Raw genomic sequence first — 16815 nt, forward strand, 5'->3', positions numbered from 1 at the left:
GACCAATCACAGCTGGTCATCAGGTCAGTACTTATCTGCTCATTTTTGGCTTGGCCCTGATTTCCAATCTTTCTCTTCTCGGAGCCAAGCCCTATCTGAAATCGCAGCATGGTAAGGAGACTTGACTATAATCAAAGCCAATTATAATGAGCAGATGCTGTCAGTTGTGGGACTCTGGGCCTTCCCACAGCTGAGTAATTGTGGAGATAATGGCTTCTTCAACAGATAAGACCCAATTAAGTCACATTAGATATACGAGATCAGTTGACTGCAGGTTTTTCCTGACCGCGTGTTAATGAAGCTATTGTGATTTCTCTCTTTTCCTTCTTCTTAGACAAGCTACACAGACAAAGGAGAGAAGGTGAGATTAATATTTTCTCTGTGGTGTCTCGTGTTTTGTTATGTGTGCTACTGTGTTTTTTGCGTAATATTCACAGCTGGTTAATTGGTGCAGGAAAAAATAAACCATCCCAGATTTATTTTTCAACTACCCATTATAACTGGTTACTGTGTTACTTGTCACCTGAAGAATTTGCACACTTTCCAATGTCAATCTTGAATTCTGCTTTTACTTGCTAGCCTGCAAGGGGAAGGTTTGTCAGGTTCCATCATGTCACCTTCTGGGTCGGCAACGCCAAACAGGTCAGTATCCAAACCCTGTATACATGACCAGAAGCTCACTGTTAGTTATTCAAATCTTTACCGTATCATCCATCTGTAAGCTGACTTTGAGCCTGTACAGACTCATATACAGGTCAGAGAGCTGGTTGCACCGAAAAAAATAAAATGTCAAATTAATTAAATAAATAAACAGAATAATCAGTAAAAACAGTTTTATTGTGGATTATTGTTCAGCATACAGGTGAGACTACACATTACACTGTGGCATGTCCTAGCTTCAGTATGTCTCGCATCGTTAGATTTCATCAGAGTAACAGTGTGGATACTTCACAGGCAGCCTCATTTTACTGTGATAAGTTGGGCTTCGAGCCCCTGGCCTACAAGGGTTTGGAGACTGGCAGCAGAGAGGTGGTGTCACATGTCATCAGACAGAATAAGGTACGAACAGTAACGTTCACAGAATGCTCGACCTGGCAGAAGATCTCACCCTCAGTGCAAAAACATAACTACTCCTCTGCTCTCCTCACAGATTATATTTGCATTTGAATCTGCTCTGAATCCTGGAAATGAAGGCAGGTTTTCTCATCAGATCACTTAATACTATAAAAAAGGTGACATGACGGTATGACGGCATGATTTATATTCTGCTTTAACACCCCCCCCCCCCCCCCCCAGAGATGGGAGAGCACTTAGTTAAACACGGAGACGGAGTTAAAGACATCGCCTTCCAAGTGGAGGACTGTGACTTCTTATTCAAGGTAAGATGACAGATTGTTTTCAGTTAAACTTTAAATTTTTCTAGTGTGACAATAAAATAAAATTTAAAAAACAACTTTTTGATACTGTGGGGTTAAAAAAAGTCCCTGTCCCATTTGGCTTAATTGAAGAACACAGAAATTTAGCACAACATTCTAAATTTCCGTGTTTTTCTGTGTCCCTTGAACTGTGCAACTGGTTGTGGTGCTTGATTGTGGCTAATTCTTCATGCTAAACCAACATTAGCCATAAAGAGACAGTGATGGGGAATTTGTTTCATTTTTTATCTGTTAGTTTCAGTCTCTGCTTATCCAGACTAAGATAAGATAAAAACTTACATGCTTGTGCCAAAAGTTGGGAAATTCCTGGCAAAAGTTGGCAAATATAGAGTAGCTGCACTGATCCACTGTTTGTCTGAGGTTCATGGGTAGTTTTGTTGCATCTCTGACTTCCTGCAAGTGAGCAGGGTTACTCTTAGTTGTTCAACATATTTTGTAATATTGTAATAGGTTGTTTTTTTGTTTTGGTTTTTTTTTTCAAATTAGGCAGCTCACAACAATCCCATCTAAATCTTTAATACTCTAAACCAAGGGTGTCAAACATAAGGCCCACAAACTCCAATTCGGCTCTCTGGACAGTTTGGAAAATGTGAAGGAGGACATTTTGGAGTTTTTCCTGCTGATAAATTACTCCCCCATGCTCATTCATAGTATACCAAAGTAACTAATAAATAATTAAATGTCAGAAACTTTCCTGTTTTTTATTTTCATTAAAAATGTTTTTTTTTGTGTGTGTTTTTCTTTTGTTTGGTTAATAAAAAAGGAAATTTTCTGTGAATTAACAGAAATTTTCTGATTTTTAATTACAGGACCGAACATTTTCTGTAATTTTACACAATTTATGCCCAAACAGTTGAGTTGTTGGCAACATATGTCTTCCATTTACTAGAGCCACATTTCTCCGTTATGCAGAAAAACTGTTGAAATTGCTCCTCTTTTTCTAATACTCTGATATCTCAATGATTAAATATGCTGTTAACCTTCTTTGCATTGATACAAAGAGGAGTTTCACTGCTCTGGCCCACTCACGAGCAAAGTGGGCTATGTGTAAGTCACAAAGTAAAATGAGTTCTTCACCCAGTGCCCTTGTATATTCATTTTAGGAAGTAGTGAACTGTTTCTTCTGACATGAAAATAATGCTCCGAAATTTGGATAAACGAATAATCATCCAGTCGGCTATTTTCATCATAGCAAAGATGCAGCTTCCTTAAGCATGCGCATAAGTAACCGTGCCATATGCATAATTTTAACTTCAGGACAGACAGGCTGTAAATCATCATATAAATGCTATGAAGAGAGAACAAGTTTACTTAAGTAAGGAATAAAAAGAATTTGTAAAAGTTGCAACATATTAATAATACTATGAGATAATAAATAATTAGAGCTCCGCTGTGCTCACATTAGCTCACTTCTGTGACTGAGATTTAATCCTCTTACCTCATACTATATATACTGACGTGGGGTGAGGAGTGTGTTGAAATTGGGGTAAACAGGCCAGTGTTGTGACAACTCCTGCTGCAGCCTTGAGGTTTAGCTGCTTGTGTGAACTCTCTTTACCTCAGACAAGGTCAGGCAGGACATAAACTGCCGTGTGGACTATCAGGTGGCTGCAAAGATACCGAATCAACGTGCACTTACTGCAGGGATCAACAGCCTTTGCTCTCTGAACCACCATTTTGTAGCTTCTTAGGAAGATATTTTCCCTTTGGCCACTGGAGGGCTTCCAGGAGCCACAGACACACAGCTGTTGCAAACTCCCGTTATCTTACACCCATCCTGACATCTCTCCAATGACAGACGGCCAAGGAGCGAGGAGCTGTGGTCGTCAAGGAGCCCTGGGTGGAGCAGGACAGCCATGGGAGGGTCAAGTTTGCAGTGATTCAGACGGTACATAAAGGGTGACTCACATTGGAAAGCCCTGTGTAAATACATTGAAGAAACTGAAAGCCAATAATAATGCTGTGCAAATGTTTTGTCCTCAGTATGGAGATACCACACACACACTCATCGAGTACCTAAGTCCCTACAAGGGCCTTTTCCTGCCGAGCTACAAAGAGCCTCTGTTTAGAGATCCCCTGTTAGCTAATCTGTGAGTCTCTCCCACGACACCACCTCATCTGCTACAACCTGTGCCTTTTTTCCCCTCTGGTGTTTTTTGTGCATGCACATGGAAGGAGTAACATGAATCTAGATTTCACCACTGTCAGTCCCTGATGACATTTTAGTACATATTTTCCCTTTTCTGTGGAATTATAGACTAAAAGATTATCATAAAATCACAACAAAACATGATTATGTGTATTTTGATCACATCTGTATATCATTAAGCAGCCTGACGGCTTATTCTTCTTTTCTTTCAAAGTCCACCAACAGGTCTGAACTTCATCGATCACATTGTGGGAAACCAGCCAGATGACCAAATGGTGCCAATTTCAGACTGGTAGGTCTCCTGTCTCCAGTGCACGTACACTCGCTGCGGGTGCAGCAGACACACAGGGCAAAAGGACAAAGTAAACAAACACCACAAGCAGTCGCTCCACCGCTGTTGCTGGGAAATGTTGACACATTTATTTCAAACAGCAAGCCCTCATACAAAATGACTTCTCCACAAAATTCAAAGATTGCTTCAAGAAAGAAGGAACAAGAGGAAATGTAGTTCCTTATTAGCTCCGATTATTAGTATTTCTTAGCTCGTATTTCTGAATTTCTAGGTACCAGAAATGTCTGCTGTTTCATCGGTTCTGGTCGATCGATGACAAGCAGATCCACACACAGTACAGCGCGCTGAGGTCTATAGTTGTCACAAACTACGAAGAGACCATTAAGATGCCAATCAACGAACCTGCCACGGGGAAAAAGAAGTCGCAGATCCAGGTGAGGCTTTCAGAGGTTTGTTCTGTGACATGGATCCCAGCAGCCCGAGGGGTCTGATACAAAAATATGTGTGTGTGATGTCCTGCGTTGTGTCCTCACAGGAATACGTAGACTACAACGGGGGGCCAGGTGTACAGCACATCGCCCTCAACACATCGAACATTATTGAATCTGTGAGTCTGTGTAATTAGCAGGAAAACTCCAGGCTATTTTGAAGCTTCATGCTTGCAGGGCCTGTTTTAGATTCGTCTTTTTTCTCCCTCTGTTCTTGTCACTAAATAGATAGTGAACCTGCGCGCCCGAGGGATGGAGTTCCTCTCAGCACCTGACACGTATTACGACACCCTGAGGAAGAAACTCAAAACTGCCAAAATCAAAGTGATTGAAGACCTCGACCGTTTACAGGTGAGGACTGCTTTTGGCATGGCTGATTTTTTTTTTTTGTTATTTTTTCTTTGTGTCTTTAAATCTAAAAGATCTTTTGTTTTTCTTTTTAAGGAATTAAAAATCTTAGTGGATTTTGATGACAAGGGCTACCTCCTTCAAATCTTTACCAAGCCTGTGCAGGACAGACCAACACTTTTCCTGGAGGTCATTCAGAGACATAACCACTTTGTAAGTGACCAGTTAGGCAGGCTACTGGTATAACTTGTATAAACAGAGAGTAGGGCTTTGCTATATTTAAGGCCTCTCATACCACACCTGTATTAACCCCATCAGTATGGAGGGCAAATATTTTAGTTGGGCACAACTTAACCCTGACTAATACGTTTTTTGGACCGAGTTCATGGTTTACTTGAAGATTTTTTTGCTTCATTATGCCACTTTTTGGTTATTGACTTTTTGAATATTTAAAAATAGTCCTTTAGACTATAGTCCTTTAGACTATTTTTGGGACATTTTATGATGTAAATAATCTATTTTCAAAGAGTTTCTGCGTGGTAATTATATCAAAAGATGGAAGTGATGTGATAAAACACATAAAACACAGTTAAAATCACTGAAACCACATGTTGACAATTCTCTCTCAGGTGATGCAGTTTTTGAACGCTGCAAACTTCTGATAAAGTTTTTACTGAATAGAAATATGGCTTTTGAAGGGACCAGACCTTTGGGACAGTTGCCCACTGTGCCTAGTATGCATAGGTAATCTAGCCTTTACTGGTGGGATTTACAGGCCTGGGGCTCTGTTTCATGCCTCTGCCACCTACAAGAACCCGAGGAAGAACACCTGTTTACAGCTCCCACCCAGCGAGAACGCTACAAGAGCAGCGTACTTGTAAAAGCTCAGTAAATCTGTCACAGATGCAGATTAAAAGGCTCACTGCTTCACAGCGAGGGGGATCTCTGGATTGGGTTGCACCCTGTGGTACTCAATTCATAACACTCAGCGCCCGTTCTGCTTGTCAGAACACGCTCATCTTGTCACTCTCCCGTGTCTACAGATGTGGATACAATGCATGAAAGTGAGAAACTGCATCTGAACCACAGCAAAGAATTTCTCAGAGGAACCACCAACACTGGATCTTTGTTTTTTGGATTATCTGTGAAAATATTTACATGATTAATTTGCGAGCGCCCAGTGAGCGCAGCTTGCTGTCACAGAGGAGGAAATGTTTGAACCTTGGGAGGATATTTATGTACCATTTGTGATCCAACATCAAAGCGTTAAACACCCTGAACGTTGTCTGAGAGAAGATCCCTAGAGCCATAACAAATGGCACAGAAGAAGGCAGATCTTTGGGTAATTAGCCATCTGTGTGTGTCTGTTCTTTCACCAGGGCTTTGGGGCAGGAAACTTCAAGTCTCTCTTTGAGGCTATTGAGAAGGACCAAGACGCCAGGGGCAACCTCACTGTGCTGACACCCAAAGGGCAGGCCGAAGCCTTCTACTGATCCGCTGACGTCTGGTGCTGCCAAGCCACACTGGGACTCTTATCTACTCGGCTGTACGTTTCAGAGGCGGTCAACAACACCCACCACGACTGCAGCACAGCAAACACTTACGCAGTTTTGAATATCTGAGTGTGACAAGCTGAGAGTGTTATCAGATATGCTTTTAGCTGTCAGGAGATTGCACGGTGTTTGGCTAAATAAAGAAACAAATGTTCATGTGGGCTGGCATATGTGTTTTGTAAATAGAGGTTCAAATATTAAAGGAATAGTCTGACACTGCTATGCTTTATTGTGGAGGGTTAGCTGTGAAGACTGAGATGCTCACATCTTCATGCTGAACCGCAGCCAGGAGACAGTTAGCTATGTACGTAGCTATGTGTGTAAGTACTATGGTTGTACGACGCACCAGTATTACTACAGAAATTCAAAAGAAATATAATCAAATATCATCATGATATGTACATAAATTTTTTAAAAAAAGTCTGTTTTGCTCCAAATAAACTTAAAGTGTGATATAGTATAGTGAGGCAGAGAGAAATAACCAGACAACAGTACCAAAGGAACAATTGCACACATTATTTATACTATAATATGTGGGATATGAATTTTTCATTTCATATCTTATCTTCTTTGCACAAAGACTGGAAAAGAGGCCAAAGAGCCAGCTGAGCGTGTAGTAGCATGTAATCCCTCTAAAAACTAAAAGCATTATCCAGGATTGATCATATGTCCTTCTTACACTTAAGGCTTTATGCAGATTGCTTTTCAAGGTGAAACAACAGTACTACTAGAGTTGCAGTCTTACACGCCTCTCTGCAGCTTCTCTCCTCCTGGTACCCCCCCCCCCAAAACCCATCTCCATAGAGACTGTGTCAACTCCCAAAAAACAAACTAAAAACCAGCAACAAACAACTTAAACATAAAAAATCACAGAGAAAGAACAATACAATATCCATATCTGAACCAAAGAGTAAAACAGTGAAATGTGGATTATTAAATATTAGGTCTCTCTCCTCCAAGTCTCTGTTAGTACATGACTTAATAATTGATCAACAAATCGATTTACTTTGCCTTCCAGAAACCTGGTTGCAGCCGGATGAGTATGTTAGTTTAAATGAATCAACACCCCCGAGTCATTCTAACTACCAGAAATCTCGAAGCAAAGGCAGAGGGGGCGGTGTGGCAGCAATTTTTCACACCAGCCTATTAATCAACGAAAGACCAAGACAGACTTTTAATTCATTTGAAAGCCTGATGCTTAACCTTGCCCACCCCAGCTGTAAAACTCAGAAACCAGTCTTACTTGTTACCATCTATCATCCACCTTGGCCTTACACAGAGTTTCTGTCTGATTTCTCAGACTTTTTATCTGATTTAGTGCTCAGCTCAGATAAAATAATTATTGTGGGTGATTTTGACATTCATGTAGATGCAAAAAAATGGCAGCCTCAACATGGCATTTAATCTGTTATTAGACTCAATTGGCTTCTCTCAAAATGTAAAATAACCCACCCACTACTTTAACCACACTCTAGATGTTGTGTTAACATATGGCATAGAAACTGAACATTTAACAGTATTTCCTGAAAACCCTCTCCTGTCTGATCATTTCCTGATAACATTTACATTTACGATAATGATTACACAGTAGTGGTGAGTAGACTTCATCACAGTAGATGTCTTTCTGAAAGCGCTGTAATTAAGTTTAAGAATATAATCCACCCACTGTTAGCATCTTCAATGCCCTGTACCAGGGGTCGGCAACCCGCGTGTCAGGGTCCTGGGTCCCCTGACCCAGCATGTTTAATTCTTTATGATTTTTGTAGTATTGTTCTTGTGAGTTGTATCGTTTCTAGTTTCGATCCCTTGCCCTTCGTGTTTCTCTGTGTCCCCTCTGTTCTGTGTAGTCTGTCTGCATGTTGAGTTTCCCTCTGTGTCTTTCGGTTCTTAGAGTCCTCTGTCTTATGGTTTATGTCTCTGTGTTTCTTAGTTGCTGTCTCCACTGTGCCAAGTTCGTGTCTCTGTGTCATACTTCCTGTTTTACTTTGAAGGTCCGTGTCTTATGTAAATGTGTCCTGCTTTGCTCCCTTGTCTCGTCAGTCCTGATTTCTCCCAGCTGTGCTCTCCTTCTGTGTCTCATTCCCCTCGTTACTTCCCAGTGTATTTAAACCCTGTGTTTCTCTGAGTCAGTGTCGTGTCGTCCCTCATGCTGTGTGTGATTCTCCCCGTGTCTCCTGGTATGCATTATGATTAGTTTTCCCAGTTTAATTTAGTTTTGTATTGTTTGTGATCTGTTTTCCGGCAATAAAGCTGTGCTTTTGAGTTCAAGTTCAGTCCCCGTGAGTTTGCGTTTGGGTCCAATCCCTGCCTGCCACACAGCGAAACATGACACCGCAGCTCCGGAGCCGCATGCGGCTCTTTAGTCCTTATTTTGCGGCTCCGGGTGGTTTGGGAAAATAGAAGTATTTCACTGAAGTGCATTTTATTTGTGTTTAGTTTTTTTTTTTTTTTTTTTAACTTGTAGTTCTAAATTGGAAGATTATTGTGATTTTGAAATATAAAAATTTATATCTCATTATTTTTTTCATCGCTCAAAATAAGCGTCACACTCGCGGAAGCCGGTGTAGCCCGTGCATTTATCGAGATTTTCAACCCAGATAGGCCAATTATGGATCTTCGGATCCACATTATGTCGGCAGCTGTTCTCCACCGTGAACTATGTTAAAAACAAACACCGCTCCCGCCTCACAGATGACAGCTTACAGTCCTGCGTAAAGATGAAAGCCCCGATTTGCAGATGCTGTGCGCCGAGGTTTGGGACCAGAAGTCTCATTGTAAACATATCACGGCAGACCCGACGATGTTTGCATGGACATGCTTTTCAGCATCTCTTTATTGACCACTTTTCACACACGGTTGCTGCACGCATAAAGCCAGCTGTAGCTTTTCAGCTCACAGCCCGACAATACAACAGCAGAGAGAGCACAGACTTTAAGGTGGCGAGGCGCGATTGCGGGTGCCGCTCAGGTGTGTCCGACTCCCATGCAGCGCCACTGCAGACCACGCCCCGCCACACACATTAACCAGGTAAAACACATATTTAGGCAGAATTTTGCAATTTTTTTTTTTTTTTTTTTTTTAAGCGGCATAGTGCTTTTTTTTTTTTCCAATTACTTTTTAAAAAAAGGGTGGCAGCTCACAACAGTTTTTGTTTGCTACTTGGATCATTTTAGTTCAGCTGGGTGTCTTTCCTTTTGTTATATTTCTTTAAGAGTTTAAAATGTGTTATTTACTTAAATAAAATGTAATTTTCTCTGTAGCACTTCATGGATTTCATAAGCAACACACCTTAGTTTCTCTGTGGATTCTTTTAAAAAGCAGTTAAACCTTTCTGTTCAAACAAGCCTTTTGTTGATCTACGTATTTTATATTCTTCACATTATTTACATTTGATCTTTTACATTGTGTATAATGTCTATTGATTGTATTGTTTATTTTAATATTTGTGTACAGAGCTTTGTGACTGCCTGTCTGTGAAAAGCGCTTAATAAATAAACTTTACTTACTTACTTTAGATGTTTGCACAAAGCAAAAAGGTAAAAAACAATATATACAGTGTTATCTTCATTTTAGATTTCAAAAAGTATTTGCGGCTCCCAGTGTTTTCTTTTGCGTGGAAACCGGGTCCAAGTGGCTCTTTGGGTGTTAAAGGTTGCAGACCCCTGCCCTGTACCAACACAGGGCAGAGCAGCTACCTGAACGCTACTGCAACAGAGGTCGATCATCTTGTCAATAATTTTACCTCCTCACTACATACTACTCTGGATACTGCAGCTCTGGTGAAAACTAAAGCCTCAAATCAGAAGTACCTGACTCCATGGTATAATTCTCACACACGTAGCCTAAAGCATATAACTCGTAAGCTGGGGAGGAAATGGCGTGTCACAAATTTAGATCATCATTTAGCCTGGAGAAATCGTTTGTTACTTTATAAGAGTGTTAGAAAGCCCACTGTTTATACGTTATTTGCTTGGTTGAAGTGTTGTGGTTTGTTTATAGATAGTGTTTGCGCTGTGGATATTGATATGTCCTACGTCATTGAACTCACCATATCTATGCTTACGCTCCTTGAATGCACCACTCTGTGCCGTGTGCTGCTAGTCTGCCTTTGTAGCTGCTAATAGCCAGCATTTTTCCTTGTGTCCTCTCACCAGCATCTCGTGGTTTTGGTTTATTGCTGTGTGTGAATGCCAGAAGACCACAGCTGAATAAATCTCCTAAACTTGGAAGCTGCCTCCGTGTTCTTTAACGGGAACACACCCACCATACCTTGCCGCTCTAAATCAGCTAAACTCCTGGAGACAACATTCTCTCCATTTTATGGTCCTTCGAGCCGGATTAGAGTACTGATCAAGGTATGGAACAGACAGATGTCCAGGCTGACTCAGCACCCCCACGTGTTTCGTAGAGAGAGCAACGGCCACCTGCTTACCTGACCGATTATGAGGTTTCAACACTCCCTCTTGAGGGACAAACCCAAACCACGGCTACTGCTTCCCAGTGTTCACATAGTGGTAAAACACGCTCATCCCAGAGGAGCTCCAGCTCCAGGTCCACAAGGGCATCACGCTCGTCGATAGGCAGATTCCCTTCCCACGCATTATCAGACCTGGAAACAGCCCAGCTCGAAGAGCGAGCAAAGCAGATGGAACTTGAGGAATTCCAACAGCACCTAGAAGAGGATCAACAAGTCGAATATGAATGTCAACGACTTCAAGCTCAAGCCAGAGAGGCCCAGCAGCTACAGGAAGAAGCCATTAGAACCCAAGAGTCGTTGAACAGACGGCTGGAGAGGCGACGACAGCTAAAGAAGAGGGTAAATGAGTTGGAGATGGCCAAGATGGTTACTTCTCTCCTTAAAGAGAAAGCACAAGAACCCAATGGTTCCAGAGTCTCACCATGCCCATCGGAGGATAGTAATTCAAGCACCCATGCAGCTCTACCTTCAGTCGGTCCCGTGGGTCAGCCTCCTGTACCGCTAGTCGCTCCACCCTCAACACTTATCGTGACTCAGCCTCCAGCGCCCGTGGTAGCTCCACCTCCAGTAACCATGGCCTCGCACCCATTGCATTCTCAATGCATGCCCCAAGTGCTGCACCCAACTGTTCCAGCTGGACCTCGGTCTACTACCTTTGCACCTGATACCTCTTACCAGGCATCTACTCCATTCTCAGTTCAGCCATCGCAGTACACTCGTGCAGCCTGCACCAACCCTGCTGAAGCAGAGTTATCTTGGACTCCCACCCGGACTAAGTCCGAGCTACATCAACTACCGACATCTAATGCGTATCCTTTCCTCGCCACAGGGTATGGCATTCCCAAACCTATGATTCCCTCCTTTGAGAGTGGCCGTGAAAGTGACTTTGCCTTATTGAAAATGGCCCTTGACAACCTGTTGAACAGTCATCCACACCTGAATGAGCAGTATAAATATCAAGTTCTGCTTGGGCACCTACGGCTACCTAGTGCAATCCAGCTAGCTAAGGCATACATGCATGACCCAGCGCCGTACACCACAGCCATGCACACCCTGCAGGACAAGTATGGGCAACCCCGTCAGCTCGTCCAAAGTGAATTGGGCACAATTCTGAATGCTCCAGCTATCAAATTCGGCGACGCAGAAGCCTTTGATGCATTTGCCTTGTCTATTCAATCTCTAGTAGAGATGCTTAGGACACTGGAGGGCCAGAACAGCTTTGAGCTAAGATGTGGGTCTCATGTCGACCGACTACTGAGTAAGATGCCACCCAGTTATCGCGATGGGTTTGTAGAGCATTGCCTGAACCAAGGCATTCTTCGGACAGGTACTGACCAAACCTATACCCTGCCTGATCTGAGTTCCTGGCTGCAGATGAAATCCCAAGCGAAGCGCATCGCAGGTAGAGCTGCTTCACTCTATAGTCCTGAAGCTTATAAGCCGACAAAGAAAGACCAGCGTCTTCCCAATAAACCAAAAGAGAAATCTACAGCCTTCTTCCTGACTTCCCGGGAAACCCCCAGTTCAGAAGGGAGTTCTGTCCGACCAAAGTCATCATCCAGACCGAAACCATACTGTCCCCGCTGCGAGAATAAGGAGCATTTCCTGAACGCTTGTGTAGAGTTTAAGAAACTGACCACCGACCAGGTGGTGAGGTGGTTAACTGATGAACAGCGGTGCTGGAAATGTGGAAGAACTCACCAGCCGGAGGTTTGCACCCTCAAACGACCCTGTAATACCTGCAGAGAGCAACATCTGACTGTACTGCATGATGCGGTCCAGCAGATCCAGAAGAGTGTGCTCATGATGACTGCTCCGACTACAACAGTGTACTTGGATAGGCCAAACCGTTCCCCCAAGGTGATGCTGAAGGTTGTAAAGGTCTTGCAACAGGGACCAAACATTGGAGACTCATGCAATACTTGATGATGGCTCAGAACGAAGCATCATTTTACCACAAGCTGTTTGACGCTTAAGCCTCACCCCAGAGCCTGAGACACTTACCCTGTGGACTGTCCACCAAGAGGTAGTGCAGCTTCGTGGCGCCTCAGTTTCCTTCCAAGTGTCCTCCCCCTACAAACCTGGGGAGAAGTATCATATACAAAAGGCATTCACCGCCGATGCCCTTGGTCTCTCAGAACATTCCTGTCCGGTGAGGATTCTCCAACGCCGCTATAAACACCTGTGTGACTTACCTCTACCTTTGGTAGACCATGTTCAACCTCTGCTGCTTATCGGCTCTGACATGCCTCATCTCCTGGCACCTACAGAACCAGTTCATATGGGCCCGACAGGGGGACCCATCGCTGTCCATACCAAGCTTGGTCGCTCCAAGGTCCCATCAGTATCGACCAGACTCCTGCAACTGAGCAGCAGCGCCTGTTCACAGCAACAGCTGTGTCAACCAGTGAGCTTTTCAGGAATGTTGAGCGTCTCTGGCAGATTGATACACTGCCTTATGTGAACGAGAAGCAGTTAACCTGATCGAAGCAAGATCAGCAAGCTCTAAACCTACTCCAGACATCCACCATCAGGGTCACTGTCGATGGGACACAGAGGTATGCCACACCACTGCTTTGTCGCGCCAACTCCTCCACGCTTCAAGCTCCTATGGAAGCAGTCTTGCCAAGTCTGTGCAGTACAGAGAGGAGACTTGTCAAAGACCCACAACGCGCCGAAGTATATTGTCAGGAGATTCAGAAGCTGGAGAAGTTGGGCTATGTAGCTGTGGTGCCACATGAGATAGGTAGAACCACTGCAGAATCCTGGTTCATACCTCACCACATGGTGCGACACAATAACAAGGACAGGATCGTCTTTAACTGCTCTTTCCAGTACGAAGGGAAGTCCCTCAACTCTATTCTCCTCCCTGGGCCTGGCCTAGGTCCATCTTTTCTAGGAGTTCTTCTTCGGTTTCGACAGTATCCAGTTGCTGTGAGTGGTGACATCAAAGGTATGTTCCACCAGATACGCCTTTTGCCAGCAGACAAACCAGTGCTGCGCTTCCTCTGGCGGGACATGAAGAGGAATGAAGAGCCGAAGATCTATGAATGGCAAGTGATACCATTTGGCACTACATGCAGCCCCTGCTGCGCCATCTATGCACTACAGCAGCACGTCTGGGACACTTGTAGGTCCAATCATGACCTCGTCGATTGTGTAGAGCAGTCGTTCTACGCGGATAACTGCCTCCGCAGCACCCACTCCCAAGAGGAAGCTAAGGCCATAGTCGACAGTCTGTGCCAGCTGCTCCACAACGGGGGCTTTGAGATACGTCAATGGACCAGCAACATCCCTGCTGTCATTGAACATCTTCCATCCAATGTCAGATCTGAGAGTAGTGACCTATGGCTCTCTCAGTCTAGCACGGACCTTTGGGAGCCAACTCTGGGACTGACATGGGATTGCCTTCATGACTCCTTCAAATACAGACATCGAATGGGGGAGAGAACTGAACCCACACTGAGGAACGTCTACAAAACACTTGCGTGTCAGTATGATCCACTAGGTTATATAGTACTGTTCACCACACGGGCCAAGATTCTGGTACAGGATCTTTGGAAGGAGCAGCTCGGCTGGGACGACCCGATCCAGCCACCTAGCCTTCGTGACAGATGGCTTGCCTGGGAAAAGGAGATTCCTGATCTTATCCAAATGGAAATCCCCAGATGTTATGCACCAGCATCTGCTGATTCATCTGCTTCAAGTAGAGATCTTCACATCTTTTGCGACACTTCCGAGAGAGCATATGGGTCTGTCGCTTACCTGCGGACAGAAACTGCTCAGAAGGAAGTCTATGTCGCCTTTGTAATGGCTAGATCCCAGGTGGCTCCAAAGAAACAGTTGTCCATGCCGCGGTTGGAACTGAGTGCCGCTCTCACTGGTGCACAACTAGCTGGTCTCGTTCAAGCCGAGCTCACGCTGCCCATCTGAAAGGTTATTCTCTGGTCGGACTCCACTACCGTTCTCCACTGGATCAAGTCAGAATCTTGCAGCTATAAAGTTTTTGTGGGCACGCGGGTGGCAGAGATCCAGAGTCTTACAGATGGGAGTACCTGGAGATATGTGGATAGTGCGAATAACCCTGCTGATGACATTACCCGGGGCAAGACCTTGAAGGAGCTGTCACGACCACACCGGTGGCACCAAGGCCCTGAGTTTTTACGTCGATCCGAGGAGCATTGGCCGACCAGCCCACCAGCATATCCAGAGCCAGAGGATGGTGAGCTGAAGAAATCATATTTCTGTGGACAGGTTAGAGTCAACTCCTGCCCTCAACTTCCTGAAATCAGCATGTTCTCCACCTGGAAGGATCTCATGAAGACAACAGCGCAGTCCCTACATGGGGCGGCTGACCCGAACTCAAGCTCGCACAGTGAAGCAGACGATTACATCAAAGCTGAGAAACTCCTCCTGATGAAGGCCCAGTCAGAATCATTCCCAGAGGAGGCCAAGGCACTCAGGTCTGGCAAACCATTGCCAGCCAACAGCCGTTTGAACTCCTTATCACCCAAATATGATAAGGATATGGAACTGATTAGAGTTGGTGGAAGGTTACGAAGAGTTGAGCAGCTGGAGCTAGACACCATCCATCCGATCATACTAGACCCAAAACATCCTCTGACTAAGCTCATCATCCAGGATTTTGATGAGACCCTCCTTCATCCTGGACCAGAAAGAGTGTTGGCTGAACTACGTCGCCGGTTCTGGATCCTCCGGGGGAGGGAAGCAGTCAGACGGTATCAGAGGGACTGCAGGCAGTGTCAGGCTTGGCGTGCCAATCCTTCCATCCCGAAGATGGCAGATCTGCCACCAGCTCGTCTGCGTCTGTATAAACCACCCTTTTATTCGACTGGAGTCGATTGTTTTGGACCCTTTACTGTGAAAATTGGACGTCGAACAGAGAAGCGTTGGGGCATAGTCTTCAAGTGCATGACGACCCGTTGTGTGCATCTAGACCTCCTCGAGAGTCTTGACACTGACTCCTTTCTGATGTCGTTAAGGCGCTTTATTGCCAGAAGAGGCAAACCTTTTGAGCTCCTGTGTGACAACGGGACAAATTTTGTCGGTGGAGCCCGAGAGCTCCATGAGGTCTTTGAGACCATGGCGCCTCAGTTGAAGGAGCGTTTGGCAGAGCAGCAGATTGCTTTCCGTTTCAAACCCCCCAGTGCTCCTCACTTCGATGGCGCCTGGGAGAGAGAGGTCAGGTCCGTGAAAACTGCTCTTAAGGTTGTACTCAAGGAGCAGACGGTCCCTGAAACTGTGCTTCGTACGGTCCTTGTGGAAGTGGAAGGCATCGTAAATGCTAAGCCTCTCGGAGATGGAGACATAGTCAAGTTCTTGTCGACCATTTCTGGTCCCGATTCATCCGTCACTACCTACCTATCTTGCAAGAGAGACAGAAGTGGCAGAAGGATGCAGAGTGCCTCAAACCAGACCAAGTGGTGCTCATAGTTGATCCTCAGCTCCCAAGAGCTTTATGGCCTGTTGGTAAGGTAACGACTACTTACCCTGGAGCTGATGGACGCATCCGGACTGCTGCCGTTAAGGTCAAAGATCGAACATATATTCGACCAGTAGCCCGCTTGGTCTCACTCCCTATGCTTGAAGATGATAAGGATCCACGTACCTGAGTGGCCTTTCTACCTTGGGTTCGACTGTCTGTGCAGACAGTCGGGGGCAGCTGTGTTAGAAAGCCCACTGTTTATACGTTATTTGCTTAGTTGAAGTGTTGTGGTTTGTTTATAGATAGTGTTTGCGCTGTGGATATTGATATGTCCTACGTCATTGAACTCACCATATCTATGCTTACGCTCCTTGAATGCACCACTCTGTGCCGTGTGCTGCTAGTCTGCCTTTGTAGCTGCTAATAGCCAGCATTTTTCCTTGTGTCCTCTCACCAGCATCTCGTGGTTTTGGTTTATTGCTGTGTGTGAATGCCAGAAGACCACAGCTGAATAAATCTCCTAAACTTGGAAGCTGCCTCCGTGTTCTTTAACGGGAACACACCCACCATACCTTGCCGCTCTAAATCAGCTAAACTCCTGGAGACAACATTCTCTCCATTTTAAG

At 44.6% G+C, this 16815-nt stretch overlaps 1 protein-coding gene across 1 annotated transcript; it reads left to right on the forward strand.

Moving 5' to 3' along the window:
- hpda (4-hydroxyphenylpyruvate dioxygenase a) lies at positions 1-6422 on the forward strand. Its single transcript, XM_005460845.3, has 14 exons — positions 1-111; positions 335-361; positions 580-642; positions 955-1059; positions 1151-1193; positions 1297-1379; positions 3235-3324; positions 3420-3526; positions 3800-3877; positions 4149-4311; positions 4413-4484; positions 4594-4716; positions 4810-4926; positions 6093-6422. Exons 1-14 carry the CDS (start codon positions 109-111, stop codon positions 6204-6206), a joined length of 1188 nt encoding a protein of 395 aa, XP_005460902.1. The 5' UTR covers positions 1-108; the 3' UTR covers positions 6207-6422.
- The last annotated feature ends 10393 nt before the right edge of the window (positions 6423-16815 follow it).

The sequence above is a fragment of the Oreochromis niloticus genome, linkage group LG10 (genome assembly GCF_001858045.2).
Source record: "Oreochromis niloticus isolate F11D_XX linkage group LG10, O_niloticus_UMD_NMBU, whole genome shotgun sequence".
NCBI lineage: Eukaryota > Metazoa > Chordata > Actinopteri > Cichliformes > Cichlidae > Oreochromis > Oreochromis niloticus.